Below are 16,451 nucleotides of genomic sequence, written 5' to 3'. Positions count from 1 at the left end.
CAATGAGCGCTCTCTCCTGCGCACATACCCAGATCTCACTTGACAGTGATCCTCGGTTTTTACGCGCGACTTTAAAGCTCAGCAGCTCAGAGGAGTCGGTGGCCAGAGTGGAAACGATGCAAGATGGGAGTGAAGCTGGACGCCAGCGCGGGTGCTTAGGTTTCTGAGGACGCACGAGCCGCGCTCTGTGCCATTGCGCACAACTTCTACTGCATGCAAACGCACCACAGCCGAGTTACAGAGAGGACATTGCTGAGCAGGAGCAGAGATGGCTATACTCATCAGCTCTTTGATTATTCTTACAAAAATCCTACTTTATTTTAAAGTCACATATTGCATGGAGGTAGATTTCTGCTTACCTGTTCGTGTGGATCACCAAAAGCATGAAAAGCATCTGCACCGGCGCGCGGAGCAGATGAATGAAAGACAGGTTGTTTTTAGATTAAGTGCATTCAAACAGGACTTCTACCTCCACCTCACGCCGGATTCTGGTTTCCTTGCACCGGCGTACAGCAGCTCCTCAGCATCCAACGCCTCTGCCACCGCTTACCTCAGGGACTGCTTCTACTCTGGGGATGTCAACGCAGACCCGGACTCCTTCGCAGCACTCAGCCTGTGTAAAGGTCTCCACGGTGGGTTCTCCTATAACGGCATGGAGTATTTCATCAGCCAGAGCCGGGCTGAGGACGCAGCTGACGCGTCTGGATATGCAAACTCTTTCGACAGGACACATATGATCCGCCGCCGGAGACGCGCTGCGCACTCCGATGGCAACTTCACCAGCAGGTGTGGAGTTACACCTGACTCCAACTTCAACGTGTCTTTGGAGAAATACAAACACATGGGTGAGGTGGAGATCGATGGCTTAAGTGAAACTGTGCTGAAAAGTTTGGGGAGGTCAAAGAGGTTCGCCTCCATCCCCAGGTTTGTGGAGGTGCTGGTGGTGGCAGATGAATCTATGGCCAAATTTCACGGAGATGACCTGAAGCATTACCTCCTGACCCTCATGTCAGTAGCAGCACGGCTGTACAAGCACCCCAGCATTCTCAACTCCATTAACATAGTGGTGGTGGGCTTCATGGTGATAAATGAAGCTGACAAGGGGCCAAAGGTTTCCAGTAACGCTGCTCTGACTCTGCGCAACTTCTGCTCCTGGCAGAAGAAGTTGAATAAACACAGCGACAAGCACCAGGACTACTGGGACACGGCCATCCTGTTCACCAGACAGGTAAGGGGAGAGGAGGGAGACCCGGCTGTGATGCATCACATCGCTGGTGTTGGGAGTAGAAACACATGCACAGCTTGTAGGATTATGACAGTTAACAGTTGCACAGAGTTTAACAGCCAAACTGAAAGGGCCGCAAAACTCTTTAAACAATCCAGAGACGTCATTTGTGCACAGGTTGCGTCACTCTGTTCATTCTGCAGCCTGATGACTTTAGTACAAGAAATACACTACCTAATAAATAAATGAATATAATCTTTATATCGTTAAATCAATAAAATGATATGGCCCAAATAAAATACATCACACATCGTATAACTTCATAAACTTTCAAGGACAGTCCACGTGTGCTGTTGCAGAAATGTGTTCCCTTCATGTTATGTTAGTAGCATATTAACTCACCTAAAGCTGGCATACACAACTTTACAGAAACCAGCAACAGTAAGTCACATTTTGAAAGCATCCAATCCAAATGGGCCAAATCTACCAAAGCCCCTCCCCCAAACAGAACAACGTGCTCTGCCTCACTTCCAGTGCAGGAGGAGAGGAGCGATGCTGTCATCCCGAACCGTATCCTTCTAGACCCTTTAGTAGCAAGGACCACACCTTCATCAACAGTTCAGTAATTAAAAAGAAAGATTGCCAAGTGCAGATTGATGTTGCCTGGATTCATGTCAGAAAGCCATCCGCTGTAGCACCCACACGAAACACGAAGGACCCCGTCAGGACTCTACAGTCAGGAGGAAGGACAGGAAGAGAGAGAAAGAGGAGGGGAGGGAGGGAGGCAAAATGTGCAAGCAGAAAAAGTCAGGAGGGTTTGATTAGTGTTTACTGGAATGCCTAAATGCGCAAGGTTGAGGTGTGGTCCTAGATTGCTTCGATTCTTGTGCAACTTGCTAATAGAAGACAAGCAGGTAGGTCATCCAAATGTTACATTTTGTTCCGACTTATTACAGCCCTGCAGCAGCCACAGATGGCCTATCCTATGTCTTTGCTCTGCGTGCCTGTCCAGCAACCTATGCATGGACTTGTCACCTGCAAAGCTCTGCAAGTCCCCTTTGTTAACTTCAATAAGTCAACTGAGACAGCTCTCTCTCCATGACACGCCTCACCTCTGTCTGCTTGTACTGAATAAGAGCTCGGTCACTATCTGCCTCCCTCATCGTCATCAGAAAGAACCCCATTAGTTCTTTATCACTTAAACTGGTGTAAATTAAAACCGTTTAAAGCATCCAGCCTGCTCACAGCTGATAATCCCACGTGGCCACTGGAGCTGTGACTACTGATAAGTAAATCTTTCTCCATAATCACTAACTTTCCCCTCTCTCTCTCTCTCTCTCTCTCTCTCTCTCTCTCTCTCTCTCTCTCTCTCTCTCTCTCTCTCTCTCTCTCTCTCTCTCTCTCTCTCTCTCTCTCTCTGATGCCTGCTTTCCATTAGATCCAGTTAAGCCATCTGATACGCGCCCTCTCTCCCTCTCTGCATAGCAACACACAAAAACACGTCAAGGTCAAAACCAGCGAAGAATCACCCCGGTGCCGGGAAGGATCTCTTATTTACACTGAGGGCAATTATATGTAGGAAAGTGCAGGTCCGCTGTTGTCGTCCTTGTCGGGCACAATGAGAGCAGCTGCTGCGGTGGAAAAACTCGTGTAATAGGTTACGGACAGCAAAGTGTAGTGGAATACACATGGCTGGCAGAGGGAGCTTCTGGCGCCGCTGGGCCTCGTTGTATCACTGGGTTAGCAAGTTCACCGTCCACTGTGCTCATATTTACTTTGGAAGCTATGAAAGCGCAGCAAAGTCATTTTAATTAATGAAACAATGAAACACACAGAATTAGTTTTAGACACACAAGAGCCTCTCCAGTAATCCTTGGAACAGGGAGGCAAACATCTTACTGATAACTGATGAGTCATCTCCAATCATAACAAACAATTATTAAAAACAATCTGTTGTTTCTGTGGGAAATGATCATAACTCTCTTGTTTGAGCTGATGTCGACACCAGACTAAAATGCATCCATTTTATGCATCCCAGCTGTCATTGGGTGAGAGGCGGGGTTACACCTGGACAGGTCACCAGTCAATCACAGGGCTGATACAGAGACAGACAACGATTCATGCCCATATGCACACATAGAGGTAGTTTTAGAGTCACTTAGGAACCTAACGAGCATGTCTTTGGACTGTGGGAGGAAGCCGGAGTACCCGGAGGGAACCCACGCATGCACGGGGAGAACATGCAAGCTCCACACAGAAAGGCCCGCTACGTCCAAACATGGAACCTTCTAGCTGTGAGGCGTCAGTGCTAACCACTGCACCTCTGGGCAGCCATCCATCCTAGGGTTAACATATTTTTAATCCCCCAAATTTACACAGTTAAGAAGTCGCGCACGCTCATGCAGGTGCGCATGTACGCACCTATTCACACAGCAGAAGCAGCTTCTTCTGGATGGGGCACAAATACTTACTGAGCGCACTTTTCATCACCATGGACTCCTTGAATGCAGCATTGCTGGCTACTTTACAGAGATGAAGGAGGAGGCCTTCTTGAGCTCTATAGAAAAAGCAGCTAACAGTTAGCATGACTCATGGGCTAGCAGTAGCATTGACAGCAATGCATTGATTAATTGACACACATGCAGTGAATGTTATCAACCTGAAATATCAACCTCATCGTGTCTCTCTAAGAAGATCAACAGAGTCAGAAGGATTCAGCCTCTGGGGACCATCGATGTCTGTACACGATTTCAGGACAACCTACAAGTTTGAAAATATATTTCAAGAAATACGATCAATAGAATCAACAACTTGCATGTCTGCAAAGATAATCCAGGAGTCATGACCCATCCCCGGCAGAGATGTGTACAGGAGGGAAGGCTGGTTGTCGACTGTATGTCCGACCCTGCCTGATAAAGCCAATAAGCTAAGAGCTAGAGCTACAACACAGATTAAAGAGGAGAGAGAGTTAGCGATGAACTTGTAAAGAAACACTAAAGTGGAGCTGACATGGTGTAGCTTCACCCTGCGCTGTGTGCTGCAGGTGGGACTAATCTAGTCCTCTCCTCTTACCTCTTTAACTAAACACAGAGAGCAGGCTGCGGTGGTCTTTCTCCCCCGGACCCGCTGCTTCAGTATATTTGAAGAACAGTGCAGCAACAAGCGACCGAGGTCCATGTGCTTTGTGTTAGTGCTCTTCACGGTTTGTTCGGTCTGCAGCTCCTGATACAGACACACACAACCTTCTGTTTCTGTGTTTACAGGATCTCTGCGGAGCCACAACCTGTGACACACTGGGGATGGCTGACGTTGGGACCATGTGTGACCCGAAGAGGAGCTGCTCCGTCATTGAAGATGATGGCTTGCCTTCAGCGTTCACAACGGCCCACGAACTTGGTAAGAAGTCCATCGTCAGGGCTTGAATTTTAGATGTATTACTCACATTCAGCCTCAGAGTAAAGTATGTTCAGGGAAAGAGCTGCAGCTAACCTTAGGAGTCAGGTTTGACAGATGTCCTGTGTGTGCTTATAATCAGTTTGGAAACTGGCCTGGCTGGAGGGCTGTGCAACTTTCAAGATGATCTACATGTCCGAGGTTCTCAGTCTTGTAGCTCTGCTGGGTGGCTCTTTAATTGCATTCACCTGATGTCCCGTCTGCAAATCAAGCCCTCATCAGACGGGCACAATGAAAACCAGTAGGTCTCAGGGTCAAGGTTGAAATCAGTGCATGGTGCACGTTCTTTGATCAGGCCTCTTTGCCCTGAAAGATTGCAGCCATTACTGCCTGTCTGCTGGCTGAAGCAATCTGCTGGAGCAAATGTACCAATAAATCGTTTGGACGCTAAAATATGTCACAGCAGAGAACAGGTTTAAAGTAAGTTACCTTTAAGTCAGATGACTGCCTCTAAATCAACCAATAAGAACATTCCTTTATGTCGGCCTACCAGTGAAAGGAAAGCGTATAAATAGTTAAAACAGGACTACATTAGAGGTGTAGGCAGGATGTAAAGTTTTTATGACCTGAGTTTAATGTAAGTAAGTCTCTGGTTCAGTTTGGACAAACTGTGTGAATCTACAGTGAAGCAGTTTTACTCTTGCATCTGAGACCCAGGCTGATTTTATGGATGTTGATTTTAACTTCGCGTTACTGAAGCTTTAAATTGATAAGATATTTGTTCCTTGCGGCCGCCGTTTACTGGAGGACGAGCTTTCAAGAGGACTTGAGACAAGAAGCCAAACACATTTCAGCTCATTGTTATTGGAGATTTTAAATTTGTTCCCCAACTTTATTCAGGCTGAATAAGGGACATGGGTTTGGAACAGCAACAGAGATTAAGAGCAATGGCAGCTCAGGAACGAGGCAAAGGGAAGCAGAGGAGATCTAACCGTTAGCAGCAAGGCTAAAGACGATTAGAATAGTTGTTTAGCTAACGTTACCTACGGAAGCCCTAAGCGGACATGCATCCATACATTTTATTTACTCCCGTGGTAATGAGGAATTTAAAAGATGATTATAACTTGTATCCAGATTTAAACAAACACAGAAACAGGCTTAACTTACCTCATCAGTGCGGGCGATGGCAGCATGGCATGTCCTGCTCTGTAACATCACAGTGAGCAGCCTGTTGTTCTTCAGAAAATGATCCCGTTATCACGAGAAAACCAGCTTTGTTGTCTCGAGATAACGAGATAAATAAGTCGAGATCTCGGGTGAATAAAATGTATGGATGCATGTCCGCTTAGGGCTTCCGTAGTTACCTAAAAATATTAAGATAAAAGTGCGCTGAGACGGATAAAGCTAAGTGAACAATATTGAGCCGAATAGGTCTGGGATATAGCATGGTTATTGTGAACGTTAGCTAGCTAGCAGCTGGCTAAGTATTGCCAACTATTTAAAAATATCACTGAATAACAACCTGGAACTTCTGCAATGATCCCAATGATTGTGTTTCTAAAGTGAAATAAGCTCCTCACTTTACTGTCACCACAGTTTATTTAGTTTTGCGAAGTTGAACATAAAATAGGAGCTCTGTCGAACGCAGCTAATGCTTCCATTTCTGATTCATTTGAGGTTCATTGTTTGTATTAAGCTGCATATAGTTCGACACACTCCTAAGTTTGTCTAGTTAAAGCTAATCCTGCTAATATCATAATCAGTGACAGCCTTTCTTTAACATTTCCAACAGTCAGTGGCTGTAAAAGCACATGTCTGAGACCAGATGCAAAAGTAACTCCCGAGGCCCCACGAGAGGGATCGGTTTACACCGTCCTCAGATATGTTTGTAATTACACAATTTCCCCTCAAAATGTTCCTGTTTTATGATTGAATACCCTGAAACACGTTCTTTTCTTTTGGAAGGCACTCCGTGTTCGTATGAGGGACTGAGATGATTTCCTTGGGAGCTAAATTCTCCTGTCAGGCCGGGCTTAGGACGTGGACGTGTGCCACGCTGAATATTCCCATGTATAACTGCATTCCTGTCTGCGATGACATCAGCTCTAAATCAGGCCAAGTTTAGCCTGCTTTGCCTTATATACACATGTGAGGAGGGACGTCTGGTATATAGAAACTTCACTTTAGCTTCCCAGGGATTTCACCCGCTTCTTGTTGTGTTTAAATCATGGGATGATTGAAAATAGAAGCACTTGACTCTAACAAAGACGTGACCTTCTGTGTTTCCTCCCCGCCTCAGGACACGTCTTCAACATGCCCCACGACAATGTGAAAGCATGCGAGGAGGTCTTTGGGAAGCTGAAGGACAACCACATGATGTCTCCCACGCTGATTCAGATCGACAGGAGCCGGCCCTGGTCCGTGTGCAGCGCAGCCATCATTACTGAGTTCCTGGACAGAGGTCATGGTTAGTAAACACTTCCTGTTTGAGTCTCTGGATTCTGATGGACGACTAATTCTGTCCAGGCCTCACAAGTCTCAGCTGGCTGTAATCTAATAGTGCCCACAGACCTCGGCTCTATTTCGTCATGGTTAAATTTGTCATTTCAGTTTCAACATGGAAGTCCACACACATTCACACATGATACAATATTTAAGTATTTTATTACTCTGACAGACATGCATTTGTTTTTCCTTAATTATCTTTTAAGTTTCTCAGTTGTTTCTTCTGTGCAAAGCCTGGTCTGAAATTAGAAAGTCAAAGTCGTAAATGTCTGAAATTAACAGGCTCAACACGTTTAAACATTCTTTGAGATAAATAACACAGAGTCAAAAGCAAGAGGAAAAAACACCTTAAACCAGCATCAAGCTAAAATAACTTCATTTTATCCTTTTGACATTTTGGATAAGGAAAGCAATCGACAAAAAGGCTGTAAACTAATAAATACATTTAACATTCATTAAAAAATTGTTTTTTATGCAAAAAAAGTCTCCATGTTTAATGTGTAAACAGTTACTTGGAGTGATAAACCCACAAAGAATTATCACCAGACTGTTTAGGAGTCTTTCAGAGCATCGTTTTGGTTTCTGGTCCTCAACAAAACAGCTCTGTTGGTGAGCTAACATGACACAAATATAACTACAGGGTTCAACGTAACATCGATTTTGAAAATGAGTGGCACGCCAAACACAGCCTAGTAATGCATGTCTGGTAACAAGGCAAACAAAAACATAACTTACCGTTATCAGCAGAGCTCTGAAAGTGTAACGAGTCCTCCACCATAGACTCCACGACCGTCACCGAGTTTAAAGCCCCGGTGAGTCGGCACGCCGGTCTGTCAGCGAACACCAAACTGCAAGGAGGCAGCTTGTCTCCACTGCTTCGCCTTTATATCCATACGCTTTCTTTGTTTTGTGTAGCTGAATGTAGAAAAACGGACACTCTCGTTTGGTTTGTCTCTTTGGTCACGGCAACCCCGCCCCTCGCCCCTGACTTAAGTGGTTCATGGACCAGCAAAGAGTTGGGGCCGCTCTGGAACATGATTTCCTGGCCGGGAGCCGGTTCATTTTCAGTCAAAACACAAAAAACTGGTTCGCAATTAAGCACTGGCCCAGAACCGGTCCTGAAACTGCCTTGGTGGAAGAGGAGTATGATAAACCCAAACCTGCACACAGCAGGCCCAGCATTAAACTGATGTCCACAAACAGATCGGCCACCTCAAAACTAGAACATGTCCAACATGTGAAGTAGGAAAAAAAATGCAGCTTTAAGAAAAAATGAATTGATTTTAATTCAAAGTTTTAAATGTGCATTTAAAAGAACATGACATTTGAGCAGATCTCAGGTCAGGAGGCGGTTTGTTCCAGAGAACAGTACCATGGTGACTAAATGCACCTTCACCTGCTTTAGTTTTAACTGCAAGTACATTCAGAAGGCTCCTACCTGATGATCTGAGGGATCTGATGGGTTATAGTCAGTGAGCAGGTCAGATGGATATTGAGACACCATACCATTTAGTAGTTCTATAGCTCTATAGAGTAGTGAAGTAGTATCCTGAAGTCAAATCTGGACTGGAAGCTAATTTTTTTCAGTGCAGGTGTAATGTGCTCTATTTTCTTAGTCCTGGTTAGCACTCTGGATGAGCTGGAAGCATAGAGGGCATTACAGTCATCGAGTCTGCTGGAGACGAATGCATGGACTCGTTCTTCAGAGTAAGATTGGGACATGAAGCACCTCAGTGTGGACATGTAGATGAACACCTGATCATGTCACAGTACAAACAAGCCCCAAAGACATTTGTGATGCAGCGCCTGCAGCTTCTCAGAGCAAAGTTTGTTAAGTCCCTGAGAATGACCAATCATGTAACCCACCGATTATCTGATGTCGCCTTCTCCTGTAGCTAGCAGAGAACTGGTTTCCTCTGCTGTGTGCGGGTCAAAGTTAAGAGTCCAGCTCGTACTTTGAGCTTCTGGTACCTAAAAGAACATTTGTTCATATTTTAATGTTGTCACACCCAGATATGTAGCATCTCCAAGGATTAAAGCAGATAAAAATGTTGTTAACAGTCATTTGTTGTCATTTTTAGTTGTCCAATGCATCGATTATAAAACCGGCAGAAACCAGATACCACACACGAAACGTAGCCCTGAGAAACACTTGAAGCTGGAGTGCTATAATTACAACACTTCAGGATAGACTGAACAAAGTGTTCCCAATGAACTATTCTTCCTTGTAATGATGTTTCAAATGCTTTCACGAGTGTATTCGTATATCATTCGGCTTCTTCTCGTCAGTACCTCCTTCATGCCAGGTCTCCTTTCCGTCTGTGTGTGTAAACTCCCGTAAGTGACTGTGAGCGGATTCTGTGGAAAAGAGCAAATTAAACAGACCAATTTATGACCTCCCCTCGACCAGCACACTCACTGTAACAAGACTTTAACACTTCAAAGTGACACCTCTGTCTTTTCAACATGACTCATTTTCTCAATCCAAACATTTTCAGTGCCTGCTCTGTCTCATGAAGGGCTGCGTCTGCTTTCATACAACCTGAAGGCGACAGCAACTAATCAAACAGTTTAAAGCTCATCCATGCATTTCCAAGTAATATCTATATTTGATCAAGTTGTACAATAATTCTCTATAAGTGTTAACGTTCCTTAAATGCTATAACCAATACTGTCCGACAAAGCCAAACTGCACGAATCACAAATTAACAAAAGGTTAATAAGGCGTCTTAAGCCAAATGGGTTAAAGTTATACAACTGATATTGCACTGATTTTTCACTTAATCACAATGTAATTTTACTCCCCAAAAACCCAACAGCTGATTTGATCTTTGACCCCCAAAATTGTAGTTAGTGCACTCTGCCTTTGGATGACCCTGAAATGGCTCTAATAGCAATGCAAAAGAAAAGTGCTCTCTTTATAATTGTATGTGACAGTAATCAACAACTCTTCTAATTGTCTTCTTCTTGCTTAATGAAGTCTGAACACTGAAAATCTTGAAATTATAAAGTGAATTTGTGTATGAGTTAAACTTTGAATCAGTGTCCTTATCATTGTTGTCACCACAAAACTGTAGAGAACCCTTACCCTAACCAGCTGTAGACCAAACACTAATTTATGTCCTTATTTAGTCAGTATTGTAAATGTGTTATAAACAACAGTTGCCTGTTTAAACATCCAGCAGACAGGGACCAATCATTTAGTATGTTTTGGTTGTCACCAGCATCTCGGGGAAGTATCTGGCTCTTCAGCAGCATAAAGTACACCAGCAGCTGCTGGAAACAAAGTTGACGAGAGTTCTGAGACTGATGGTTGTTTCCTTTCTGTAGGAGACTGTCTGCTGGACCAGCCTCAAAGGCAGCTGTCCCTCTCAGACAACCTGCCTGGTTCCAGCTACAGCCTGCACCGTCAGTGTGAGCTCGCCTTTGGCCAGGGCTCCAAGCCCTGCCCGTACATGCAGCCCTGCTCCAAGCTGTGGTGTACCGGGAAGGCCCGAGGCCAGCTGGTCTGCCAAACCCGACACTTCCCCTGGGCGGACGGCACCAGCTGTGGTAACGGCAAAGTGTGCTACCGAGGAGCCTGCTCGGACAAGAACACCACCATGCACATCCAGGTGAGAGAGTTCAGATGGAAAGCAGTGCCTTGTCCTGTTGGGTCATTTTTATTAGAGATTAATGTTCCTTCTGCATGTTTTTCTTCTATCTCAGGTGGATGGTCGGTGGGGGAAGTGGGGTGCGTTCGGAGACTGTTCCCGGAGTTGTGGTGGAGGAGTTCAGCTGGCAAAGAGAGAGTGTGACAACCCTGTACCCGAGAATGGAGGCAAATACTGCTACGGCCTTCGCATCAAATACCGCTCCTGTAACCTCAGCCCATGTCCTGAAACAGGTACGCTCGTCTCTGTCGGAGTTAATGCACACAAGAAGGGCTGTAGCTGATCATTCGAATACCTTTCCCCCAAACAGAAGGCCTGTCAAGCTTTGGCCTTCTCTACATGATGAAGCAGTGTTCATGGGGTTGAAGAGAGGGACATTCAATATTTACAGAGTTTGCCAGTGTGTTTATCTGCCCTAATAGACCTGCAATTGTTAGCTGGATTACTAGGTCCCAAACTTCAGTAGTAACCTTACTCAGTCTTACATTTAGAGTTTGTGTAGGGGTTATCTCAAAAAACATATCTGCAAATGACAGCAGAATTTGGCTCAATTACAACTTTTTTGCCAAAGACATCAGGAACCCTCATCCTACCGTTACAGTGACGCATACTGTTTGAAGACTATATTAGAAACAGCAAGTGCATATTAAAATGGTAAATTGCATTAGTATTATGGGGTTCAGTGTTTTGCCCAAGGACACTTGATCTGTGGGGAATGGGAAGCCAGACCAATCGCAATGCAATCACAATCTGTTTGGTTATCAGTGATGGATTAGCTATCCACCTAATCTGTGTTTTCCTTATTACTCCTACAGGTAAGAGTTACCGTGAGGAGCAGTGTGAAGCGTTCAACGGCTTAAACCTGAACACCAACAGACTGGGTTCCTCTGTGGTCTGGGTTCCCAAATACTCGGGCATCTCTCCCAAAGACAAATGCAAGCTCATCTGCCGTGCCAACGGGACTGGATACTTCTACGTCCTCGCTCCAAAGGTACGTACAAAAATGAACCTACTCCACACACGAACCATCTGATTGTATCTTCTTAAACCACTTCTTCTCACTTCCAAGTTATATTCATTAGAGAGCCCTGTGGGAACACTGTGTTAATAAAGCAGAGAAACTCCAAATGAGTTCTGAAAAGTTCTCAGCAAATGACATATTGACTGCTTTCACATTACCAGCACAGCATAATTACCCACCCATCTGGAGGCTGATTTGAGTCTGATAATTGCTAGCTTTAGTGCAAATGTGGTTGCAGCCTGTAGAGTGTATATAGCGCAGTGCTGTCAGCTTTCATTATGCTGCTGTGAATCAAAACCAAAAGTCCTGCCACACTTAGCTGAGGCATGACATTGGGGAATGGTGTTATTATTCTGGGCTTAATGGGTATCAAGTATTATACCAGCTAATGCAATCTGAACTTCTTGTGATTGAACACCTCATCATGAGTCAAAACCTCTCGGGAGGTGTACTTAAAACATTTAGAGAGACATATTGAGCTTTCACAATGGACTTTGGGTTTGGCATGAAACTACCCAGAATGATTTGACCCTTATCGTTAATGCAAGAAGTAAAGGGTAGTTCAGTGAGAGATGGTGTGTTAGTGGCAGTAGAGAGAGTTTGGCTGCTGCTGCTGCTGCAGGATTGATGGAGTAGCGAGAAAGGGAAACATGCAGGGACAGTATCACTTCACAGCTGTGGCTTGTCAGCAACTATTTATGCAACCAGCAAGGAAACAATCTTGTAGCAGCGACACAAGCCAACAGCTCGTTTACACTAAAGGACACTGTACACTCCCCGTGGTGCTGCTTTAGACTTTCTGTTTATGGACCGAAGCTCTTTGGCTTATTATGTTTGTTTAGGCAGAAGAACGAAGTATGCAAAAGCAGTAAAAGATATGTGGTAGGACATTCTGTATTGTGCTTGCTTTCTCCCTGTTGTTCCTGCTTACATTATAATTGGCATAATGTGATGTCTCTGAAGGTTGTGGATGGGACGCCCTGCTCTCCGGACACCTCCGCTGTGTGTGTTCAAGGAAAATGCATCAAGGCCGGCTGTGATGGCAAGCTGGACTCTAACAGGAAGTTTGACAAGTGTGGTGTGTGTGGAGGGGACAACCAGGGCTGCAAGAAGGTCTCAGGACTGTTCACCAAACCCATGTAAGTATACTTACATACACCTCTATCTTCCCTGTTTCCTATCCGCCCTGATTCTATCTTTCTATCTTTCTGGCCGAAAGCTTTTGCAATAACCCTTGGCAATCTAGCATCATTAATACTGTATATCTCCACACTTTCTCCTCAGTCATGGCTACAACTTTGTGGTGATGCTGCCTGTTGGAGCTTCAAACGTTGACATCCGTCAGCGCGGCTACCGAGGAATGGTCAGTGATGAAAACTACTTAGCGGTGAAGAATCGGCACGGCAAGTACCTGCTGAACGGCAACTACGTAGTGTCTGCCGTCGAGCGCGACTTGCTGGTGAAAGGCAGCTTACTGCGCTACAGCGGCACCTCAACTTCTGTGGAGATTCTTCAAGCCACCAGACCCCTGCAGGAGCCTCTGACTGTGGAGGTGCTCTCTGTGGGGAAGATGACTCCTCCGAGGGTACGCTACTCCTTCTACATTGCAAAGGAGAGCAAGGAGGAGAAGACTCTTAGGAAAGAGGAGAGAAGCCACGCAGCGCAGAACAGCGTCTTGTCGGACAGTAACAGGGTGGAAGCAAAGAAGCAGATGATGGGTAAGAGGCCGGTCAGCCACTGGGCGACAGGAAGTTGGGATTCCTGCTCGGTATCCTGTGGGAGTGGCCTGCAGAAGAGGCTGGTGCAGTGCCAGAACATGGAGGGGCGTCCTGCAGTGGACTGTGACAGCACTGACAGGCCTGTAGCAGTGAGAGCATGTGGGGATCCATGTCCCATGTGGGATGTAGGGGCCTGGTCTCACTGCTCCAAGTCCTGTGGAAGGGGCTTTAAAAGGCGTCCAGTGCGCTGCATGACTGACAACGGCCTGAACCTACCCAGAGACCACTGCGCTGGAAGGAGGAAGCCTCAGGAACTGGACCTCTGCAGCCTGAGGCCATGTTAGAGCAGAGGAGACACAGCCTGAGGACTTCTTTTGTCAGTCAAATTGAGGATTTGACATAAACCTTAAGTCCAAATCAGCATGATAAGGACTCCATGGCTGTGTCGGGTGGAGATGCACTCAAATGCAGCCAGATTGTGCCTGAAGGGACGTTTGCTGCGATGGTGAAAGCTGATGAAGATAGAGAGGGTCTTCCTCCATTGTTTGAAAAGACAGACATCAGATAAGACAATGAAGGACACTTGTCTTCTCGTAAACTGTCGGACCATCTGCAGCAGGTTTGACTTGTGGTTAGTCTACCTCAGGAAAGATGACACAGTGCCTGAGAATACAGAGAGTGACAGAGAAGGGAACAAACATTATTTCTGGATATAGTTACGTGCACGGGATGAGAAATGAGTCCAGGATGAACAGATAAAGTATTGTGAGGTACCACCTCAACACTCTGCAGAAACACTGTGCAGTTATCTCACCTGTGAATTGACATTGTTCCCATTTCACTGAATCAAAATGTGAAACACAGTACTGTATCGTTCATGCAGGTCCATGCAGTTTATTCCACTTTTTTTTCAACGAGTGCTACTGGCTGCTGTCTCATATAAACAGATCAGAGCCAGCAGGCGATGACACTGCTCATCAGAGTCAGAACACTTCAACAAACAGTTTTACAAGCTTTACACCCTGCAGTCTACAATTCATGCTATGCATCTATCACATCTTTATCACCTCCAATCTCCAATATCAAAGAAATCTTCATGAATCTCCAATATCAAAGAATTCCTTACTTTAACTCGTGACCAAAAAATGTAAGAATATTTTTTATAAGAGGAAAATTAGTTTACGATGTGAGAATACTCTATGTAGTGAATGTACATTAGGCTTTGTCCAGTGCAATCATAATGCATCAGTTCTTTGTAAACCAAACCGAGCACTGCTCAGCTGTTCGTTCTGCTGCCAAAGAGTTATAACCTACAAAGGAGCCTTGGTAAAGGGACTTGAGCATCGCTTGCTCAGTCCAACTCAAATTTAATTGCATATTTTCGTGAGCTACAGAATACTTAACTGCTCTGTAATAACACGTGTCATGTGTTCCCAGGGAACAATGATATATTCTGCCAAAAAATGTCCTTTTTTTTTGTTGCTCTGGACGCTTGTTGGTCGGTGCTTCAGTATTTCTTCAAACCTCACTGGCTTTTGTCTTTCTGCTGCATGGCTGCTCATCACCTCTAGCCTTAATGAGAACATTAAGTTTACATACATTTAGTGTTTAGTGCCAAGCTCATGCATCATGTCAGTCTATCATTGCACTGCTCCATCCATCAACACGTGTAAGGTGAGATCAATTGTTCTGCAGTTACGCCTGCTTTATTCACTGAAGTGTTGAGTGAACCATGACATATGGACGAGTAGAAAAAGTCTGATTTCCACTGAAACGCATACACAGTGGAATTAAAGGGTGAATCCACCCTAAAACACAATCAATAACCAAACACATATTGATGTTTTTTCCATCCTGGCTTTCAGCTGTGTTATAGAACTTGGTTTGTTTTCATTGGATAACTTTAACTGCATTTCCCGCTCAGCTGGAAACGTGTTAAGTTGTTTGGTTAATGTCCAGTTTTGGTGTCACACCCTGACATTCTTAAGTGCGAGGGCGTCTGTCTGGACTCAACATTTTACAAATTTGCAATGTTCAATAACAAAACAGACAGAAATGCACTGAAGGAGATGGATTTCACCACCTCTGAGATTTAAACTTTAAACATTTCAACACCATAAAAGAACAGCTGGAATGCATCCTAAAAGAATAACAGATGACTAGGAGCAGTCGTCTTCTGCACTTGGTTGATGCTAGATGCTAACACTAGATTTGCATGCTGTACATCTTCATTGTGAGCAGTATTTGTTGTGTAACATGGAAACATGGAATAAAGATGAAGCGAGCAGGCCAGGTGATTCTAGCCAAGTTCTTTTGGTGCCTTAACTCGACTCACCTGTGACGTTGTGAAGTGGTATGGATTGGATTTTGATTTAGGAGGTCGACTGTATCTAAGAAGTGGAAGGAGCCTCCTGTTTTCGAAAGTGAAGACCCTCAAACCTGCATTGCTTCTAACGGCCAGCAGGGGGCGACTTCACTGGTTGCAAAAGACATCAGCTTGTATAGAAGTCTATGAGAAACTGAACCTACTTCTCTATTGATTTATTCCATCATTAAATATATTCCTAATGAGTTTATGGTATCAGTGTCTAGTTTGAAGTCTTCTTCGATCCAGCAGGAGGTTTAGTTTTTAATTATGGTCCAATTCAGATTGAAATAGAAGATAAAGCCGATTTTGTGACAACCTGTCAACCGGCATAGATAAAAAGAAACAAGTATCAACCCTCAAAATATGTGTTTTCTGGTTCCCCTTCCACACAAGAAGGCAACGGCCAAAAGGCAACAATTCACTCTTTATAATGGTCATTCAAAAGACATTGGGTAACGTCATCGCGGCTTCCTCCACTTCTTATACACAGTCAATGGTTTAAGAGTCAGAACTACGTGGTTATGTTTTGGAGAAGATCATGGTCTGGGCTAAAATAAAACATCACTTT

General features: G+C 44.7%; 1 protein-coding gene across 1 annotated transcript; it reads left to right on the top strand.

Annotated features, from left to right (window-relative positions):
• Positions 1-268: 268 nt before the first annotated feature.
• Positions 269-13,859, top strand: LOC138604602 (A disintegrin and metalloproteinase with thrombospondin motifs 15-like). The gene is made up of 8 exons (XM_069676550.1): positions 269-1,228; positions 4,489-4,621; positions 6,918-7,085; positions 10,454-10,737; positions 10,832-11,009; positions 11,592-11,767; positions 12,761-12,936; positions 13,082-13,859. The coding sequence occupies exons 1-8, from the start codon at positions 269-271 to the stop codon at positions 13,857-13,859; spliced, it is 2,853 nt and encodes a 950-aa protein (XP_069532651.1).
• Positions 13,860-16,451: the final 2,592 nt, after the last annotated feature.

Source organism: Semicossyphus pulcher, unplaced genomic scaffold (genome assembly GCF_022749685.1).
Source record: "Semicossyphus pulcher isolate SPU_LCO1_2020_fin unplaced genomic scaffold, fSemPul1.0.p SCAF_26, whole genome shotgun sequence".
Lineage (NCBI taxonomy): Eukaryota > Metazoa > Chordata > Actinopteri > Labriformes > Labridae > Semicossyphus > Semicossyphus pulcher.
The sequence above is the reverse complement of the archived record's forward strand: the minus strand, read 5'-3'. Positions and strand labels throughout refer to the sequence as shown.

Bases quoted from the DNA above. Each gene is read 5' to 3' on its own strand.
- LOC138604602 (XM_069676550.1), top strand. From the start codon at position 269: ATGGCTATACTCATCAGCTCTTTGATTATTCTTACAAAAATCCTACTT. The intron at 1,229-4,488 runs GTAAGGGGAGAG...CTGTGTTTACAG, and splicing joins CCATCCTGTTCACCAGACAG to GATCTCTGCGGAGCCACAAC. The intron at 4,622-6,917 runs GTAAGAAGTCCA...TCCCCGCCTCAG, and splicing joins CACAACGGCCCACGAACTTG to GACACGTCTTCAACATGCCC.